The following is a 19,721-nucleotide window of genomic DNA, read 5'->3' as shown; positions in this document are numbered from 1 at the left end:
ATTCAGCTATTTCCAGAAAGCTATTTGTAGAGAGATTCCAACAGGTTTAAAAATAGACCTTCTGGACCTGAAGTACAGTACTCACATTTTTCTCTTGTAGAGAGAGAATCCAGTTTTAGAGACAATAAATACAACTTAACAAATATTTTGTAATTTAGAATTTTTCATAAAAATATCTTTGAGAAATTAGAATTTCCATATTAAAAGCCTGTTTGCACTTTGAATCAGTAGGCTAAATTTGTTTTAACATGCATACATCTGTAATTAATCTTTTTTAAAAAGGAATATTGATCCTAATAATCATGGTTTTTTGAAAAGACTATTTTTACATATATCAGCAGTTGTGTGTGTATGATATACTGTGTATAGGTAATAAAGCATGGCAGTTACTTCTGGGTTGTGAAAGAATGTCTTCCCTCAGCTGTGAGGTTGAGTCATTTCTGTCTGCAGAGACCATGCTTACTTGCTCACAACCATAGGGCTAGTATCTCATGAAACAAGTTGCCTAGCATTGAATACAGTACAAATTGTGAGCCATATCATGACGGACATCCAGAATCCAGCAAGAAACTACAGTTTCATAGTTATTCTGACCTACAGTAATTTCAAATTATTTGACTGAACCATGTGAAATTGCTTTTTTAAAAACAGGTTAAAAATGGTCAAATATTGGAACTGCTACAGTAACATAATAGCATTAGGGTACTGTTCAGAATGACTGTCTAAATGATACTGTAAGGTTATGGAGAGCTGAGATACTTTGCACAGCTAATTCTCTTTATCTCTTTTAATTCTCTTGTAATCCTAGATTTGAATGAAAAAGTTTCATCAAAGTGGGCAGATGCTAAACTTAGTAAATCTGACAAACTTTATGTTACTGTTTTATTCTATAATGTTGTAAAGTGTCAGTTTTATTAAACTCCTTCAAGGTTTAAATTATACATCTCCTATTGAACTCAGTGAAAAGTAAATCAGTATACCTGAAAAGTTCAGAATAAATGCATTCTTTCTCTTTCCCCTTTAAATATTAACATCAGTTTTATTAATATGGAATTACACAGTGAATTAGTAAATACTTGCCTGTTAGTGAACTGCTCTGTGTTAAGTATACTGAGGAAAGCAAGGTAGGCTATTATATAATTGAATAATTTCCAATTCAAATTAAAACTTTGACAGATAGCCTGGGTTTGTTCTGAATGTCACTTAACTTCTGTCAAAGCAAAAGCAAAAACAATGAAAGGCTTGCTCTAAACCTTCTCCAGTAGTGGTGTGTTCACTAGATTATTGAGTTTCATCTCCATTGGGACTGTGGCCTTAATCTTATGGTCATAACTGCCCTGAAGTTATCCATAACTGCCCTGGCTGTCACACTATGGGCAACATTTTGGGGAAACAAAAAAGACTTTTGACAGTTGTATGCTTGTAGTCTCACAAATCTCTTTAGAATTTTAGAATAATAGAAAGGAAATGACAATACAAATGACCTAAGTAAAGCTGCTGAAGAATTAGCCTTATTTTAGAAATTTAAGAATGGTTTCTTCTGTTATTGACTCATAGGACTGTGTAATAATAGTTGTGGGTTTAGCACCAAGGCGGAGAGAAATATACTTAGAATAGATTATCAGTTTGTTGACTTGAAAGTAGTATGTAAACTTTAAATTGCCTTACAAGTGTAAATTATTATTTTATTTGTTATTGAAGCTGAAAGGCCATGCCACGTTATGTTTAATCTTTTGAGAACCCCATCCTTTGGCATCTTTGAGCCGTTTCCCTGTGTTACATCCTGTAATTTCCTTTAATCCTCACAACAACCTTCCAAGAAGAATGGGTTATAATCTATTTTATTACTGAAATTCTGAAAGGTTAAGTAACTGTCCTGAGGTCACAGAGCTAGTAACCCATCACTGTTTTTTGTTAAGTTTTTTGTATTTCATTGGCATCACTTCCCTCTGCCACTTCTTCCTTGACTATTGCTTTATATGGGTAATATCCTTGTACTGCAGCAAAGGCTTGGTGTGACAACTGACCTTCATATCCTTAATAGTGTTAATATATGAGCAGACTCTACTCTGTGTTAATGTCAGATAATAACATGAAAAATGGGCCATGTTTAACAAAAGTAGGAGATTAAATCATATTTATCACATATTTATGTGAATGAAGCCTATCTTCCTGTAGTACTCATGCTTTTCAAAGGTAGCTAAAAATTTTACCCTGAATTTAAAAATCATATTATAAGTCCATATGTCAGAAGGGAATATGACATTCAGATCTGCTTCATACTGATAAACCATTGTTCAGACTTTAGGAATGGCATTAGGATATAGTTTAAGAAAGATGAACAGTGGAGTAATATTTTGAGTTCACAGGGAATTAAAATAAATTTAGCTAGTCAACAGTCATATCCATTTTTCATACTTTATATAGCATCTAATAGTACCATGCTCATGAGCTTTGATAGATAATTTCGTCAAAATTAAGAATAGAAATTGATCTCTGAAAATCTTCATGAAATCTTTTTTGCTTTTTCTGCTAGGAATCTCGGAACTAAATTTAGTCTTCATTGGTAAACTACACTTCTACCTGAATAGTAATGTATCTCCCCTCCCCTTTCCCTAAATCATGAATAATCTTCATTTCCCCATTGCCCCCCACTTTTTTTATACTGTCCTTCCTGTGTCTCTTTACGGTTTACCACATCAGATTCTTTTGGGGAAAAAGGATGATATAAACTATTAATGAATTAATAAACTGTAAAGAGGGTTTGGCCATGGTGAAGTTAATGACCATGATCTTTGCCTATTGGAGTCTACAGGAATGAGAGAAATGTGCATCTCAGAAAAAATGGCATGCCCCTGGCTGAAAGTAAATCAGCCTGGGAGAAGATATTCTAAAACTAAAATGCTTTAATTTTTTTAACAAAGACTTTCTCTGCTCAGACACTTGCAATGATTCTACCTAGATAAAGCCAAACCAAGGAAGAAGGTGGAAGGACCCCCACACACAATATATTTTAGATCTACATATTTAAAGGGAACTCATTCTATCTGCCTGTAGAAGGACAGGTGAAAATGTATAGAAAGACCAAAAACAGTCTCCAAGAAGAATCTGGACCTAATCCATGTCCAACAGACCGAGAATTCACCTGGAGATCCTTAATATGTCAGCTGACATCACTCTTCCACATCACTCATGGAAAACATACCGTAGGATTTTTTAAGCACAGAACTGTGTAAATTCAGGTTTTGGCAGATAAGTAATGTATTGATTGATTCACTGTAGAAAAGCATTCCCTCAGAGCATGCCTGCCCCCTCGAGCAGAGTGAGCTCTTCATCTGTACTGCTTCTAATTGTGTTTCTTTTTAATATTTAACTTCCTATTACTGGTGAGGATTTTCTAGTAATACATACTGTTTAGAATTTTTGTGTCTCATATTTTCCTTACAGATTCAAAATAAACCAGAAAAGAAACCTGGAACACCACTTCCTCCTCCAGCCCCCTTTCCAAGTAGTCCCCGACCTCCCTCCCCTGTTCCTCACGTGAATAATGTTGTGAGTGCAGCATTATCCATCAACATTCCACGGTTCTACTTTCCTGAAGGACTCCCCGATGCCTGCAGTAATCATGAACAAACTCTAAGCAGAATTGAAGCTGCTTTCATGGATATTGAAGATCAGAAAGCAGACGTTTATGAAATGGGAAAAATTGCAAAGGTAATGTAACTACTGAATGATGTATAATCTCCCTTTCTCTAGCTATCTCAATCTCCCTCTCTCTACTGCCTCCTTGCTCTCTATTTTTAAGCATGCATAGGAGGTTTTTTTTTTCCACATTGAAAAAAATATATTTGATACTGATGTATTAGCTGTGATACAATTTGAAAAAAACCTAGTGGTCTCCCAGTCCAACCTCCCATTTAGTATAGGAATTTCATTCATAGCATCACCAAAACATAAATTTCCTGCTTGAGTGCCTTCAGTGACAGGAGACTCACTCTCTTGCCAAGCAGCCTGTTCCATCATTAAATAGGTTTACTTATTAGAAAAAAATCCCCTTGTTGAATACAAATCTCTTTTTTCATTCTCATACGTTGATCATAATTCCTTGCCCTGAAGCCAGGGAAGGAACTATTAGGCCAACTCAATGCTGGGATTCTTCTCAGAAATAGATGGATTTGTTATTGCAAGTCTTTGATACTTTTCAATACATCCAGCTGCTTCTAATTTAAGCTCTTAGTCCCTAACCCTTGGACTACTGTAGCACCTTTGGTAACTGGATTCTACACTTCCAGCCTCCTCCTAGAACAGTTAATACTGAGCATAACCACCAGTTTATATTTGATCATGTCATTCCCCAGCTCAGCAAAATGCAAGGATTCCTACCATCTATAGCAGCAGTCCCTAACCTGTTTGGCACCAGTGACCGGTTTCATACAGAAGACAATTTTTCCATGGACCAAGGGGGTGAGGAGCGGATGGTTTAGGCAGTAACGCAAGTGGTGGGGAGCCGCAGATGAAATTTTGCCCGCCTGCTGCTCACTGCCGGCTGTGCAGCCCAGTTCCTAACAGGCTAAGGACCAGTGCCAGGACTTGGGGGCCCCTGAACTATAGGAGTGCTTTGTTTCGTTTGGGTTCTGTTTTGATCATGCACGTACACTATTCTGAAGAGTCAGCTCCAGCCTCAGGATTTAGCAGTGGTCTCAAGCTATGCTTCAAGAGACAGAGGGGTTAACAGGGTAAGGGCTGCATATGGACAAGGAGACAGCAAGTGGGAGTTTCCAAGGCCCCATGCACCCTTCTACTCGGAACACTATCTCTATCTTCAGGAAGCATATTCAAAAACTTGAAAAGTACCACTTTTGAGGATAAAATCCAAACCACTATTCCCTGTATCCACCTGACCACCTGCGCCTGCCCCTGCATCTGGGCTTTCATGCTTCTCCCCTCCAAAATGGACTTCGACCCTCCACTCCCACATCACCTGCCCTGTCATGTCCCCTCTGCTTTCCTACTTCTAACCCCAGAATATTTGTTACTGCTGTTAATTTGTAAGTAGAGTGATTTTCAAGGAAATTAAAAAGAATTCTTTTTTTTTTTTCTCCTTTTTTCATCATCCCCCAGTCTTGCTTTCTTGTTGACACCTTAGGTGTTTCTAGAGAAAAACAAACTCTTTCATTCTAGAAATAAGATCTCACTTATTTCCACTCTATTGTAACATGAGGAAACTGATATCCCACAAGTATGTACCTGAGATCACAGTTTGTACATGTCAGGAGACATGTCCTCTGACTCCTGCATCATGCTGTTTCTACCTTATCTCCCCTGAAGTGGGCTAACGTAAAATCAGCTATTTCTACTAAGCAGTATCCACTCAAATAAATTATAGGTTCTTTCAGGGCATTTGCAATTTTTTACCCCAAGCTTTGAGAGATGACTATTTTATTATGAATCAAGGTGGTAAATTATCTGAATGGGCTGGAATGTTGAACCTAAATCCAAGAGAGAGAATTTAGCAGAGATTAATGAAATCTGTATTTGGAGATAACATGTTAATCACATAAATGCCAAACAGGGTATGTCTAACATAGCAATGGTTTGCGTAAGAGAGACAGGAGGCTTCATGAACAAGTTTGAGCAAACAAGCAGGAGAAACGGCAGATTGAGCACCGTGGTAGTTCCCTCTTGCTCTGCTGGGCTCCCCACGTCTGGAGAGCCAATCCAAGGGATCAGTGCCTCACTGCCAGAGACCTGCAGCCTGCTCTGTCTTGAAGGTCTCAGTCAACCTTCCTCCTCTTGAATATCCCAGCCCCTGCCTGAGGAGCTTTCCTGCATGCTGCCTCTACCCTCCTGCTCTGGCGCTCGCACCTGGCTCCTGGTAGCCCTCCCTGCCTGTGGGCTCAGCGGCCCGCCAGCATTCCACAGTGAATGCACACTGAGAGGACAGCAGGGAGCCTGAGGACTCCCCGTGGTCACAGGGAGTGTAGGAGAGAGTGTAGTCAGGTCAGGGAAGGGGTTGGTGCTGGGGAGTCAAAGGGAGGACTTTCCTGTTCACAGACAGTGGGGATCTATCTGTAGGTGGCATCAGGAAAAACTGCCCGTGTTACAGCTGACAACACAGAGAAGTTTAAAAAGAGAAAACTGGGGCTTCCCTGGTGGCTCAGGGGTAAAGAATCTGCCTGCCAATATACAGGTTCTATCGCTGATCCGGGAAGATCCCACATGCTGCAGAGCAACTAAGTCTGTGTGCCGAAACTATTTAGCCTTTGCTCGAGAGCCTGAGAGACACAACTATTGAAACCGCATGCCCTATAGCCCATGCTCACGACAGGAGAACCTACCACAATGAGAGAAGCCTGTGCACCGCAACTAGAGAGTAGCCCCTGCTCGCAGCAACAAAGACCCAGCACAACCAAAAGTAAATTTTTTAATTATAAAAAAAGATAGAAAACTTGTTTAGCCATAGTAACAGTCATTTACATAATAATTTACTGTTTGTACCAAATTATCATGTGGCACAATAGTCAGTATACACATACATATCTGATTAACTTGTCTGAATTGTGCTTGACTGTAGTCCTAAATTCCATTCAGGGGTGCTAAGCATTTGTGTTCATTGCCCTCAGACCTTAATTGTCAGTTTAGGTAGCAAAGTGAACTAACATTGCATGTAAGATGAGGACATGTGTATGATGACCTCACAAGTACTATATTAGCTTATTTTATTGGATTTTATCTCCTTGTTCTTAAAATCATTTATCTTAAAAAATTTATTTAATCATGTCCTTCAGTTCGCTAGTTCCACGTAATCCAACTTGTTCTCGGCTATGGCCAGTCTGTTAGGACTCACTACACCAGCCTTTGCACCACTCTTTGTTCTGCAGACTGTCCTAGCTCCTTGGAGAGATTGCTCTCCATTTCTGATTGAAATCTTAGTGTAGTAGTTTGTATTTTTTTCCACAGCTTTATGAAGTGATGGAGAAGAAACGAATAGAGAATGATCTAAGAGGGACAAAAGCAGCATAGGAACAGAAACTGAGCAACAACAAGGAAAGTATTTGGCACCACTGAGTTTTAGCCTCTGACAGGCTTGAGGGAGAAGAATGAAACGATCTTCTGAACTGTATAGAGCGCTCCAGCTCTTCTCACTAGCTGACATAGCACCGTCTTAACCCTCTTGCCTGTGGCCTATAAGGTAGCCTCTTGGTACCTTTATTTCTTTGTCTGCAGAATGAAATAAAAATATCTGCCCTCTTCTGTATGGGGTCATGTCAGGACTGAATGAAATAACAAGCATGAGACATTTTAAAATGTTAAAGAACCTTACAAATATTGGCTGAGCGTCTCTTCCTACATATCATTAGACAACTTGATTTCAGTTCTTTACATTGTTGGGTCATTTTTAGATGAAATTATAGGTGTTAATCAAGTTTTCTTGGCTCCAGCAACACTGACGCTTGCCTTCTCCTCTAAACCTGTTTCCTAAACCCATTTTCAGCATGTCCTGTACCTCCTCACTTGTCATCCTGTCTTTTCCTTTGTGAAGAACCTTGACATGAGCTTGTTCTCTCCTTTGTTATAAGTCTCTATTCTGCTGCCCTCAGATTAATACTGTTTACTTTGTTTAGGTTTGTATTGATTTCCTGGCTCATTTTATCGTAATTCTCTGTTTTTAAGAAGATGAGGGCCAGACATACATTTATTTCTTAAATAGCGGGAAAGTATACTTATTTTCTCTGATTTCAGAGCAGTTTTTATTAATTTATTTTATTTTGGCTGTGCAGGGTCTTCCCTGGGGCATGCAGGCTTTCTCTAGTTGTGGCACACAGGGGCTTCTTTCGTTGTGGTGCATGGGCTTAGTTAGCCCACGTCATGTGAGATCTTATTTTCCCAGCCAGGAGTCAAACCCAAGTCCCCTACATTGGAAGATGGATTCTTAACCACTGGACCACCAGAGAAATACCTACATTTTTAAAAAGCAGTCAAAGTATAATATCTGCAGCCCTTGCCATCCACTGCCTTTCCTGTTTTTGCGTTTAGTATTTTCTCCAAGGGCTTGATAACTTTATGCTGCTCAACCCTTGGCTACTCGGGGTGTCCCACTACAAGAAAAATAGGTCAGTCCTTTCACACCCACTTCAAAATATATCTCAGTTCAGTTCAGTTCACCTCAGTCGCTCAGTCATGTCCAACTCTTTGCGACCCCATGAACTGCAGCACGCCAGGTCTCCCTGTCCATCACCAACTCCCGGAGTTCACTCAAACTCACGTCCATCAAGTCAGTGACCCCATCCAGGCATCACATCCTCTGTCGTCCCCTTTTCCTCCTGCCCCCAATCCCTTCCAGCATCAGAGTCTTTTCCAATGAGTCAACTCTTCGCATGAGGTGGGAAAGTACTGGAGTTTCAGCTTCAGCATCATTCCCTCCAAAGAAATCCCAGGGCTGATCTCCTTCAGAATGGACTGGTTGGATCTCCTTACAGTCCAAAGGACTCTCAAGAGTCTTCTCCAGCACCACAGTTCAAAAGCACCAATTCTTCGGCGCTCAGCTTTCTTCACAGTCCAACTCTCACATCCATACATGACTACTGGAAAAACCATAGCCTTGACTAGACGGACCTTAGTCGGCAAAGTAATGTCTCTGCTTTTGAATATGCTATCTAGGTTGGTCATAACTTTTCTTCCAAGGAGTAAGCGTCTTTTAATTTCATGGCTGCAGTCACCATCTGCAGTGATTCTGGAGCCCCAAAAAACAAAGTCTGACACTGTTTCCACTGTTTCCCCATCTATTTCCCACGAAGTGATAGGACCATTTGCCATGATCTTTGTTTTCTGAATGTTGAGCTTTAAGCCAACTTTTTCGCTCTCCTCTTTCACTTTCATCAAGAGGCTTTTTAGTTCCCCTCTTCACTTTCTGCCATAAGGGTGGTGTCATCTGCATATCTGAGGTTATTAATACTTCTCCCGGCAATCTTGATTCCAGTTTGTGTTTCTTCCAGTCCAGCGTTTCTCATGATGTACTCTGCATATAAGTTAAATAAGCAGGGTGACAATATACAGCCTTGACCTACTCCTTTTCCTATTTGGAACCAGTCTGTTGTTTCATATCCAGCTCTAACTCTTGCTTCCTGACCTGCATACAGGTTTCTCAAGAGGCAGGTCAGGTGGTCTCGGTACCATATCTCTTAGGTTTCTGCCTTTGGGTCATGATAAATTTGTTTTTTGTTTTTTATATATATACATAAGTTTATTTATTTTAATTGGAGGCTAATTACTTTACAATACTGTATTAGTTTTGCCATACATCAACATGAATCCACCATGGGTATACACGTGTTCCCCATCCTGAACCCCCCTCCCACCTCCCTGCCCATCCCATCCCTCTGGGTCATCCCAGTGCATCAGCCCTGAGCGCCCTGTATCATGCATCGAACCTGGACTGGCGATTCGTTTCACATATGATAATATACATGTTTCAATGCCATTCTCCCAAGTCATCCCACCGTCGCCCTCTCCCACAGAGTCCAAAAGACTGTTCTATACAACTATTCTATATTCTTTTGCTGTCTCACATACAGGGTTATCATTACCATCTTTCTAAATTCCATAAATGAGTTAGTATACTGTATTGGTGTTTTTCTTTCTGGCTTACTTCACTCTGTATAACAGGCTCCAGGTTCATCCACCTCATTAGAACTGATTCAAATGTATTCTTTTTAATGGCTGAGTAATATTCCATTGTGTATATGTACCACAGCTTTCTTATCCATTCATCTGCTGATGGACATCTAGGTTGCTTCCATGTCCTGACTATTATAAACAGTGCTGCGATGAACATTGGGGTACACGTGTCTCTCTCAGTTCTGTTTCCTCTGTGTGTATGCCCAGCAGTGGGATTGCTGGGTCATATGGAAGTTCTATTTCCAGTTTCTTAAGGAATCTCCACACTGTTCTCCATAATAAATTTGTAAATATTAATCCGAGTGATTTGCTACTCTTTATGAGCTGACATGTACATTTTAACAAAGTCTTCTGAATAAAAATCATAACCCAAGGAAATGAAAGTGGTTTAATAGTGGATGTAGTCCCGCAGGATGGTAAGTGCACAGGCCCTGAACGTGTTTCAGCTGAGCTGGTGACCACTTCCCAAGGAGGAGCTAGACGATTCCTGATCCCTTCCAATTCTGAAAAATCCATAGTGACTCTAATGTTGGGAGCTTCAAGTACTTTGGCAAGCCAGTCCCAGTCTCTCTCTATATTTTCTCTCTCTTTTGGTGGCTCTGCACCACCACCTCCATAATATAGGCTGTTCTTTTAATTTTCCCAGCAGTTGCCAATAGCCTATCACATATAAGAGCATTTTCTTGGCATACTACTATTCCTCATGAAAGGGAGACTTGGGATTGGGGAAAGTGGGTTTGACAGTAACCACCCGAAGTATATTAATTGTGAGCTTTGTACCGTGGCAATCATAATTTAAACAATAAACAAAATCCATTTGGTTGCTAAGTAACAACTTTCTCTCATTCTTGACCTGAGTGGAGGTATTTGACCTCTGGACTTAAGAAATTTTAAATTCCACCCTGCTTACAGAATGTGATTGGGTGGCCCTGGCAGAAGCAATCTCTTATTTCTGCCCTGTACTTAACTTACCACCCTTGGCTTGAATCTCATCATCCATGTCCTCATCTCTGACATGAACCCAGCGGTCCTGGGCATTCTCTCAGCATAACTAATCTCAGATGAAGTACTGTTCAGGCTTCTGTAGGATCCCCTATGCACAGAGGCCCCACATCAGGAGCAGCTTCACCTCAGCCTAATACGGATTCACATCTAGTCATCTACCAGAGGAGAAGCTTCCCTTTGTAGAATAAGACTCAACAGTCCTATATGTATTAAGAATATCTTTATCCAGTAATAAGATGTGACTCTTTGAAGAGCTTCAGATTTGGGAAGACATTTTATGTGTGTATACAAAATTGGGAACGTGGAGATTATTTTTCTGCTAATATTTAGATATTAATACTTGGAAGAATTTTCCCTCTAGAAAAAACCAGGTAAATCTGGTATGAATTATTTCTTATAAAAGGATAAGAATAATTTTTCTTTATTATTTTTAATATAAATTCATTTATTTTAATTGGAGGCTAATAACTTTACAATATTGTATTGGTTTTGCCATACATTGACATGAATCTGCCATGGGTGTACATTTTTCTTAATTGAAAGAAAAAGGTTTTTTATTGAGAAGAAAATCATTACCTTTAGGATATTGTATTTTAGTTCTTTCTAAGGCTGTTATAATATGTTGTCATTGGTGATATGTTCTGATATATAAATAAGTGATAGCATTTTAATTTTTGCCTCCCATCTTTCACCTGAATTGTAACCATTTAAATAGATTTATAGCTGTTTTCTAAAACAGTCCAGGCTTTTCTGTTTCTCCTTGAACCTGGGGCCTAATAACACAGTAAGCAAAGGAGAAAAGAAGAGAGAGGTTAGAGCGTATTGATACCAAGTAACTGGGCAGTAAAGGTGGCTGTATTTTTCTCCCATAGGAAGGGAGGCCATTTACACAACCAAGACATTCAGTCACTTATTTTTCTTTCTAAAAGTAGAAAATACATGATGTAAGAGTGGTAGGAAGGGTGGGAGACTGGTTGCTTTAACTATAAAATTTACGGGAAAGAAACATCACTATAAATGTACTTTAAGAAAAGGCAAATGGATATTCATCTTCTTCGTGAAACGTGTCATCCTCTTGTATTGTTTTCCCTCTGTCTCACTGAATCTACCCCAGCTGATGTATCTGCCTCCATCCCAGTTTTGCTCCCCCAGGTCCCCTTCTGTCCACCTTGGCCTGAAGGGTAAAAGCCACAAAGGCCCTTTCTTTGGCCCTGTCATCTCTTCACTGCCCCTTGGCTCACACTGCATTTGTGTTTTATTTGCAGGCCTGCGGCTGTCCTCTTTATTGGAAAGCCCCCATGTTCAGGGCTGCAGGGGGAGAGAGGACAGGATTTGTGTCAGCACAGTCATTCATCACCATGTGGAGAAAGTAAGTAAGAGAGCAGCTACTCGAGCTGGGCAAGGAATTATCTGGTCCTCGTGACATGCTTTATAAAGGACGCTAATTTTACTCATTATTAATTTCCCCCTTACCCTTTGTTTCAGCAAGTAAAATTCAATGATTCACAACTTTTTATGCCCACAAACAAATTGTTTCCCTAAACCTTTATCTTACATGTCTCTGATCGTTAAAGCAGATCTCCAAAACTACTTGTTTAATAACTATTTGATAATTTGTTAGTTTCACTTGTTAACAATATGAGTCTTAGGATTTGACTCTTGTAGCAGTGATATAAATGCTCCTTTAAGGGGAGCAAATCATACATGTCACATGCTTTCATTCTCATCTGATCCAATTTAGAATTGTATCCAGTTGATTTATTAAAAATAGCTGAATTCTGGGACTTCCTTGGTGGTCCAGTGGTTAAGATTCTGTGCTTCTAACCCAGGGGACGCTGATTCCATCCCTGGTTGAGAGTTAGGATTCCCAAATGCTGCACGGCCAAAAATAAATAAAGGCCTTTCTTTTAAAAAATAACTGAATTCTAATAGATTTTAGTCATTACTTTTTGAAAGCTCCAGTTAAGGAACAAAGGGTTAGTATATTTATAAAGATACTCCTGGATTTTAATATCCTGACAAGCTCTCTTGAATTTAAATCCAACTTTCTTCTCGCTTTTATTTTTTCTCACTTCTTTCTTTAGAAATTATTTCTTGATATATTTATGCACAATTTAAAAGAATGTTATAGCTTGCCCCTTCTACCTCTTTTAACTGATCAGCCTTCTCTAAGTATGTTGTTCTCACTTTCTGGGCTGGATGCCCTTCTTGATGAACTACTGGGAAATGCTGTTCATCTGCCATCACTATCATCATTGTTATTTAAAATCAGCATATAATAGCAGCAAAACTCAGCTTACAGATTCTTCTAATCCTTTCCTGCCACCTCAAAGCCCTTACTAGTATAATGCTTGAGAACATCATAGGTGATTAATAACTATATTCTTATTTTTAAAAATCTAGCCACAAGTTAAGTTCACCAAGTTCTTCTTGCATTTCAATAGAACTACAGTGAAAGAAGGGAAAATCTCATGGATAGAGGAGCCTGGTGGGGTGCAGTCCATGGGGTCACTAGGAGTTGGACACGACTGAGCGACTTCACTTTCACTTTTCACTTTTCTGCATTGGAGAAGGAAATGGCAACCCACTCCAATGTTGTTGCCTGGAGAGTCCCAGGGACAGGAGAGCCTCATAGGCTGAGCCTCATAGGCTGCCATCTATGGGGTCGCACAGAGTCGGACACAACTGAAGCGACTTAGCAGCAGCAGCAGCAGCAGCAGAGATCTCTTCAAGAAAATTAGAGATACCAGGGAACATTTCATGCAAGGATGGGCACAATAAAGGACAAAAACAGTATAGACCTAATAGAAGCAGAAGATATTAAGAAGAGGTAGCAGAAGAACTCGGAGAAGGCAGTGGCACCCCACTCCAGTACTCTTGCCTGGAAAATCCCATGGACGGAGGAGCCTGGTAGGCTGCAGTCCGTGGGGTCGCTAAGAGTCAGAAATGACTGAGTGACTTCACTTTCACTTTCAACTTTCATGCATTGGAGAAGGAAATGGCAACCCACTCCAGTGTTCTTGCCTGGAGAATCCCAGGGATGGGGGAGCCTGGTGGGCTGCTGTCTGTGGGGTCGCACAGAGTTGGACACTACTGAAGCGACTTAGCAGCAGCAGCAGAAGAAGAACTATACAGAAAAGATCTTCATGACCCAGATAACCACGATGGTGTGATCACTCACCTAGAGCCAAACATACTGGAGTGTGAGGTCAAGTGGGCCTTAGGAAGCATCACTACAAACAAAACTAGTGGAGGTGTTAAAATTCCAGCTGAGCTATTTCAAATCCTAAAAGATGATGATGTTAAAGTGATGCACTTAGTATGCCAGCAAATTTGGAAAACTCAGCAGTGGCCACAGGACTGGAAAAGGTCAGTTTTCATTCCAATCTCAAAGAACGGTAATGCCAAAGAATGTTCAAACTACCACACAATTGGACTCATTTCACACGCTAGCAAAGTGATGCTCAAAATTCTCCAAGCCAGGCTTCAACAGTATGTGAACTGTGAACTTCCAGATGTTCAAGCTGGATTTAGAAAAGACAGGAACTGGAGATCAAATTGCCAACATCTGTTGGATTATAGAAAAAGCTAGAGAATTCCAGAAAAACATCTGCTTCATTGACTATACTAAAGCCTTTGACTGTGTGGATCACAACCAACTGTGGAAAAATTCTTAAAGAGGTAGGAATACCAGACCACCTTACCTGCCTGTTGAGAAATCTGTATGCAGGTCAAGAAGCAGCAGTTAGAACTTGACATGGAACAACAGACTGGTTCCAAACTGGGAAAGGAGTATGTTAAGGCTGTATATTGTCACCCTGCTTATTTAACTTCTATGCAGAGTACATCATGGGAAATGCCGGGTTGGATGAAGCACAAGCTTAAATTAAGATTTGGGAGACTGTCTTTTTACTTTGCTTATAGTTTCCTTTGTTGTGCAGAAGCTTTTAATTTTCATTAGGTCCCATTTGTTTATTTTTGCTTTTATTTCCAGTATTCTTGGAGATGGGTCATAGAGGATCCTGCTGTGATTTATGTCAGAGAGTGTTTTGCCTATGTTCTCCTCTAGGAGTTTTAGTTTCTGGTCTTACATTTAGATCTTTAATCCATTTTGAGTTTATTTTTGTGTATGGTGTTAGAAAGTGTTCTAGTTTCATTCTTTTACAAGTGGTTGACCAGTTTTCCCAGCACAACTTGTTAAAGAGATTGTCTTTTCTCCATTGTATATTCTTGCCTCCTTTGTCAAAGATAAGGTGTCCACAGGTGCATGGATTTATCTCTGGGCTTTCTATTTTGTTCCATTGGTCTATATTTCTGTCTTTGTGCCAGTACCATACTCTCTTGATGACTGTGGCTTTATAGTAGAGCCTGAAGTCAGGCAGGTTGATTCCTTCAGTTCCATTCTTCTTTCTCAAGATTGCTTTGGCTATTTGAGTTTTTTTGCATTCCATACAAATTATGAAATTATTTGTTCTAGCTCTGTGAAAAATACTGTTGGTAGCTTGATAGGGATTGCATTGAATCTATAGATTGCTTTGGGTAGTATACTCATTTTCACTATATTGATTCTTCCAATCCATGAACATGGTATATTTCTCCATCTATCAGTGTCCTCTTTGATTTCTTTCACCATGAAGCAACTGACAAAGGACTAATCTCAAAAATATACAAGCAACTAACTCCTGCAGCTCAATTCCAGAAAAATAAATGTTCCAATCAAAAAATGGGCCAAAGAAACTAAACAGACATTTCTCCAAAGAAGACATACAGATGGCTAACAAACACATGAAAAGATGCTCAACATCACTCATTATCAGAGAAATGCAAATCAAAACCACAATGAGGTGGTACATATACACAATGGAGTATTACTCAGCCATTAAAAATAATATATTTGAATCAGTTCAAATGAGGTGGATGAAACTGGAGCCTATTATACAGAGTGAAGTAAGCCAGAAAGAAAAACACCAATACAGTATACTAACACATATTTATGGAATTTAGAAAGATGGTAACAATAACCTTGTATGTGAGACAGCAAAAGAGACACAGATGTATAGAACAGTCTTTTGGGCTCTGTGGGAGAGGGAGAGAGTGTGTTGATTTGGGAGAATGGCATTGAAACATGTATAATATCATTTATGAAACGAATCGCCAGTCCAGGTTCGATGTATGATACAGGAGGCTTGGGGCTGGTGCACTGGGACAACCCAGAGGGATGGTACGGGGAGGGAGGAAGAAGGGGGGTTCAGGATGGGGAACAGGTGTATATCCGTGGCAGATTCATGATGATGTATGGCAAAACCAATACAATATTGTAAAGTAATTAACCTCCAATTAAAATAAATAAATTTTTTAAAAAAGATGTGGGAGAAACATCAATAGCTCAGATATGCAGATGACATCACCCTTATAACAAAAAGTGAAGAGGAACTCAAGATCCTCTTGATGAAAGTGAAAGAGGAGAGTGGAAAAGCTAGCTTAAAACTGAACTTCAAAAAAGAAAAATCATGGCATCCAGTCCCATCACTTTATGGCATATAGATGGAGAAACAATGGAAACAGTGACAGACTATTTTCTTGGGCTCCAAAATCACTGCAGATGGTGACTACAGCCATAAAATTAAAAGATGCTTGCTGCTTGGAAGAAAAGCTATGACAACCTAGAGAACATATTAAAAAGCAGAGACATTACTTTGCCAACATAGGTCCATCTAGTCAAAGCTGTGATGTTTGCAATAGTTGTATGGATGTGAGAGTTGGACCATAAAGAAAGCTGAGTGCCAAAGAATTGATGCTTTTGAACGGTGGTGTTGGAAAAGACTCTTGAGAGTCCCTTGAACTGCAAGGAGATCAAACCAGTCAGTCCTAAAGGAAATCAATCCTGAATATTCATTGGAAGGACTGATGATGAAGCTGAAACTCCAATACTTTGGCCACCTCCTGCAAAGAACCTACTCACTGGAAAAGACCCTGATGCTGGGAAAGACTGAAGGCAGGAGGAGAAGGGGACGACAGAGGATGAGATGGTTGGATGGCATCACTAACTCGATGGACATGAGTTTGAGCAAGCTCTGGGAGATGGTGAAGGACAAGGAAACCTGGCATGTTGCAGTCCATGGAGCCGCAAAGAGTCGGATACAACTAAGTGACTGCACAACAACAAAGTGATCAGGAGAAATAAGACTGTCAGTTCACACCAAAGCCAAAAGTTGTAAGTGCTTCATGTTTTCCAGGTGAATTTTGATCATTTTGTTACAGGGAGTAGTTCTAAGTTGTTCAGATCCCAAGGGCTGCAGTGGCCATGGGAGAATCACTCCTTACACACGAGTGGGATGACCCTCCAGAAGTCAGGGCCGTGGCCACCATTTCTTCTCTCCTACTCAAATAGGACACAGCTGGATAGAAGTCTAGAAAATGGGGCTTTTCCAGTGTATGGTTAAGCAATAATAAAAGTAGAATAATTTCTTGGAGTCCAGAATTAGCAAAAAAGCACTAATTAGGCAGGAGTAAGCCAGTTAAAAAAAGTGGTATTTGCCGTTTGGGCTATTGTGGCACCTAGAACCAGAGGGAAGAAAATAGAGCCAAAGGCCTAGGATTCCCTCTCCTTTCCCCACCAGGAAAGCCAAGACTTCAGCAGGGTGGTCTGCTTGTCTGTTATTAGTTACTATTGTTGTCATTTTAAATAAGCATATAACAGTAGCAGAATTGAAGAACTTGAAATGTGTAGATGTTCTGGCTTTCAGCTACCTTCTCTCCCCTGGGTAGGTGCTAGGCCCTAAAAAATGCCTCAGGTGGAGTGTGAACAAAGGGTAGAAAGAATAGGGATGTTACACAGCTCTTGTCAGGGTATCTTCAGCCCCTGAATTCAGCATTGTTGGCAAAACCCCTCTAACAATCTGGGAAAACAGCAAGAGTGAGTTGTAATTGTTTCAGATAAAAGTTTGAACAACCTGGGAGATTCAAAAATAAATAAATAAAAGGAAGTAGTTCATTCTATAAATGATTAGAGCCAGAGAGAAGAGCTTACATTCTAAGTTATTTTCACTTTGCATTCTAAGTTATTGTCACTATGTGAGGACACTGTGTTTGTGAGCCTGAAGCTGACTGTGGCAGAAGAAAACTAGTAATCAGCTTGTTTACCTACAATTAACTTTATAATGTTAAGGATAGTAACAGCCAGGTGTCTTAAGATTCTGTGTCACTGAGAGAGTGGACATTTATGTTGGTGGATAGAGCAGCAGCATCCACAACAGCTGTATTTCTTTATTGAGATGAATCATTTTCATTTTATCTCCAAGGAAAAGAGGTTTCTACAAAGTCAAAGGGGGGAAAAAGGACATGAAGCACAAGTCCTCATTTTCCATTACTGCAGGAAACTGCTTATGAAATATATAGCATGAGCAACTGTCCCTGTCTTTTTTTCATTAAAAAAAAAATCCTATGAATAGATGAGTGTAAGGTCTTTTTTTCTATTTTCTGGCCAGATACTATAATGACTGGAGCGCCCTCTAGTGGCAGCTTCTCTCTTGCGCGCTCAAAATGCCTTTTAAAAATGAGGACGCTTTCAGTCCAGTTCAGTGGCTCAATCGTGTCCGACTCTTTGCCACCCCATGAATCGCAGCACGCCAGGCCTCCCTGTCCATCACCAACTCCCGGAGTTCACTCAAATTCACGTCCATCGAGTCAGTGATGCCATCCACCCGTTTCATTCTCTGTCGTCCCCTTCTTCTCTGCCCCCAATCCCTCCCAGCATCAGAGTCTTTTCCAATGAGTCAACTCTTCGTGTGAGGTGGCCAAAGTACTGGAGTTTCAGCTTCAGCATCATTCCTTCCAAAGAACACCCAGGGCTAATCTTCAGAATGGACTGGTTGGATCTCCTTGCAGTCCAAGGGACTCTCAAGAGTCTTCTCCAACACCACAGTTCAAAAGCATCAATTCTTCAGCACTCAGCCTTCTTCACAGTCCAACTCTAACATCCATACATGACTACTGGAAAAACCATAGCCTTAGGGCTATTTTGGGAGACTAAGCAACTAAGTATGATGGTTTGAATTACCACACTTACCTTGAAGAAGACATGTGTTTATTTTTATAATTTTTTACAAATTGTACCCTTTGCTTAGTGACCTGGATCCAACTTTAGCATATTAAGACTTTCAAGTACGAAAAACATAACAGGATTAAAACATATTGGCATATACATACACATGCTGACTTACCCCAGTAATAGGCTCTATATAATCTTGTGGGGAAAGTCAAATACAAAAGCCGCAGCATAGCAGTTAATAATTTTCCTCCTGTCCCAGTGCTCATAGGGTGGAGGTTTCTGAGCCCTCTTCTGAGTGTTTCGAACATGAACTCCTTACCAGGCTTTTGTTCCCTGCCTCTGATCCCTCTCCCTTCCCTGTTCTGCTGCCCATTTCCTCTCTATTCTTTGACAACTGTTTCTGCTACAGTCAAGACATTTTTAGGGGAAAGAGATTGCTCCACAGCATTTCGTTTTGAGTTCCTAGATTACCAACTTTGTGACAGAACTCCTCTCAGAGTCGGTAATATTGCTCCAACTTTTATATGCTTTACTTCCTGTTACCTTTTATGTCAAAGTGTCATTTGTTCATTAACATCATTTCGTCTTAAGAGCTCTGGAAGATAGTTTAGAATAGCTATGTTTACCTTCCTTCTCCAGTTTTCGTGACTTTTATTATCTCTTTTTCTGCTGGCAAATGAAGTTCACCAGCCTCTAGCATTGGCTGAACATCATAATTCATCTTTTCTTTCTGTTGCATGCTTCTAATACCAAAAGGCCATGCTTGACTTAACTTCACCCTCTCAGAATCTCTCTCATCTGGTATATCTGTGCAATTTGTACATAGTGCTGCTATCCTTTCTTCATGAAAACACTATTTTCCAAAGACCTCACTGCCTTTTGGTTGTGATCATCCCACTCATGTTCGAATCATAAGAGATGGTTCCCATCAGCACCTGTTTCACTAATCTCTTTCTGAAACATGTATTTATTTAGCTTTGGGAGCCTT

General features: G+C 40.1%; 1 protein-coding gene across 5 annotated transcripts in view; it reads left to right on the top strand.

The window, feature by feature from the left end:
• The window catches only part of PPP2R3A (protein phosphatase 2 regulatory subunit B''alpha), a 242,842-nt gene that overhangs the window by 87,638 nt on the left and 135,483 nt on the right, over positions 1-19,721 (top strand). For all 5 annotated transcript variants that reach the window (XM_018050892.1, XM_018050870.1, XM_013966138.2 and 2 more), the window contains 2 exons: positions 3,448-3,714; positions 11,949-12,052. In XM_018050892.1, coding sequence (XP_017906381.1) covers positions 3,448-3,714; positions 11,949-12,052 — 371 coding nt within the window. The remainder of the gene's footprint in view (positions 1-3,447; positions 3,715-11,948; positions 12,053-19,721) is intronic.

Source organism: Capra hircus, chromosome 1, assembly GCF_001704415.2.
Source record: "Capra hircus breed San Clemente chromosome 1, ASM170441v1, whole genome shotgun sequence".
Classification (NCBI taxonomy): domain Eukaryota; kingdom Metazoa; phylum Chordata; class Mammalia; order Artiodactyla; family Bovidae; genus Capra; species Capra hircus.
Note: the sequence above shows the minus strand (reverse complement) of the source record. Positions and strands in the feature narration are given on the sequence as shown.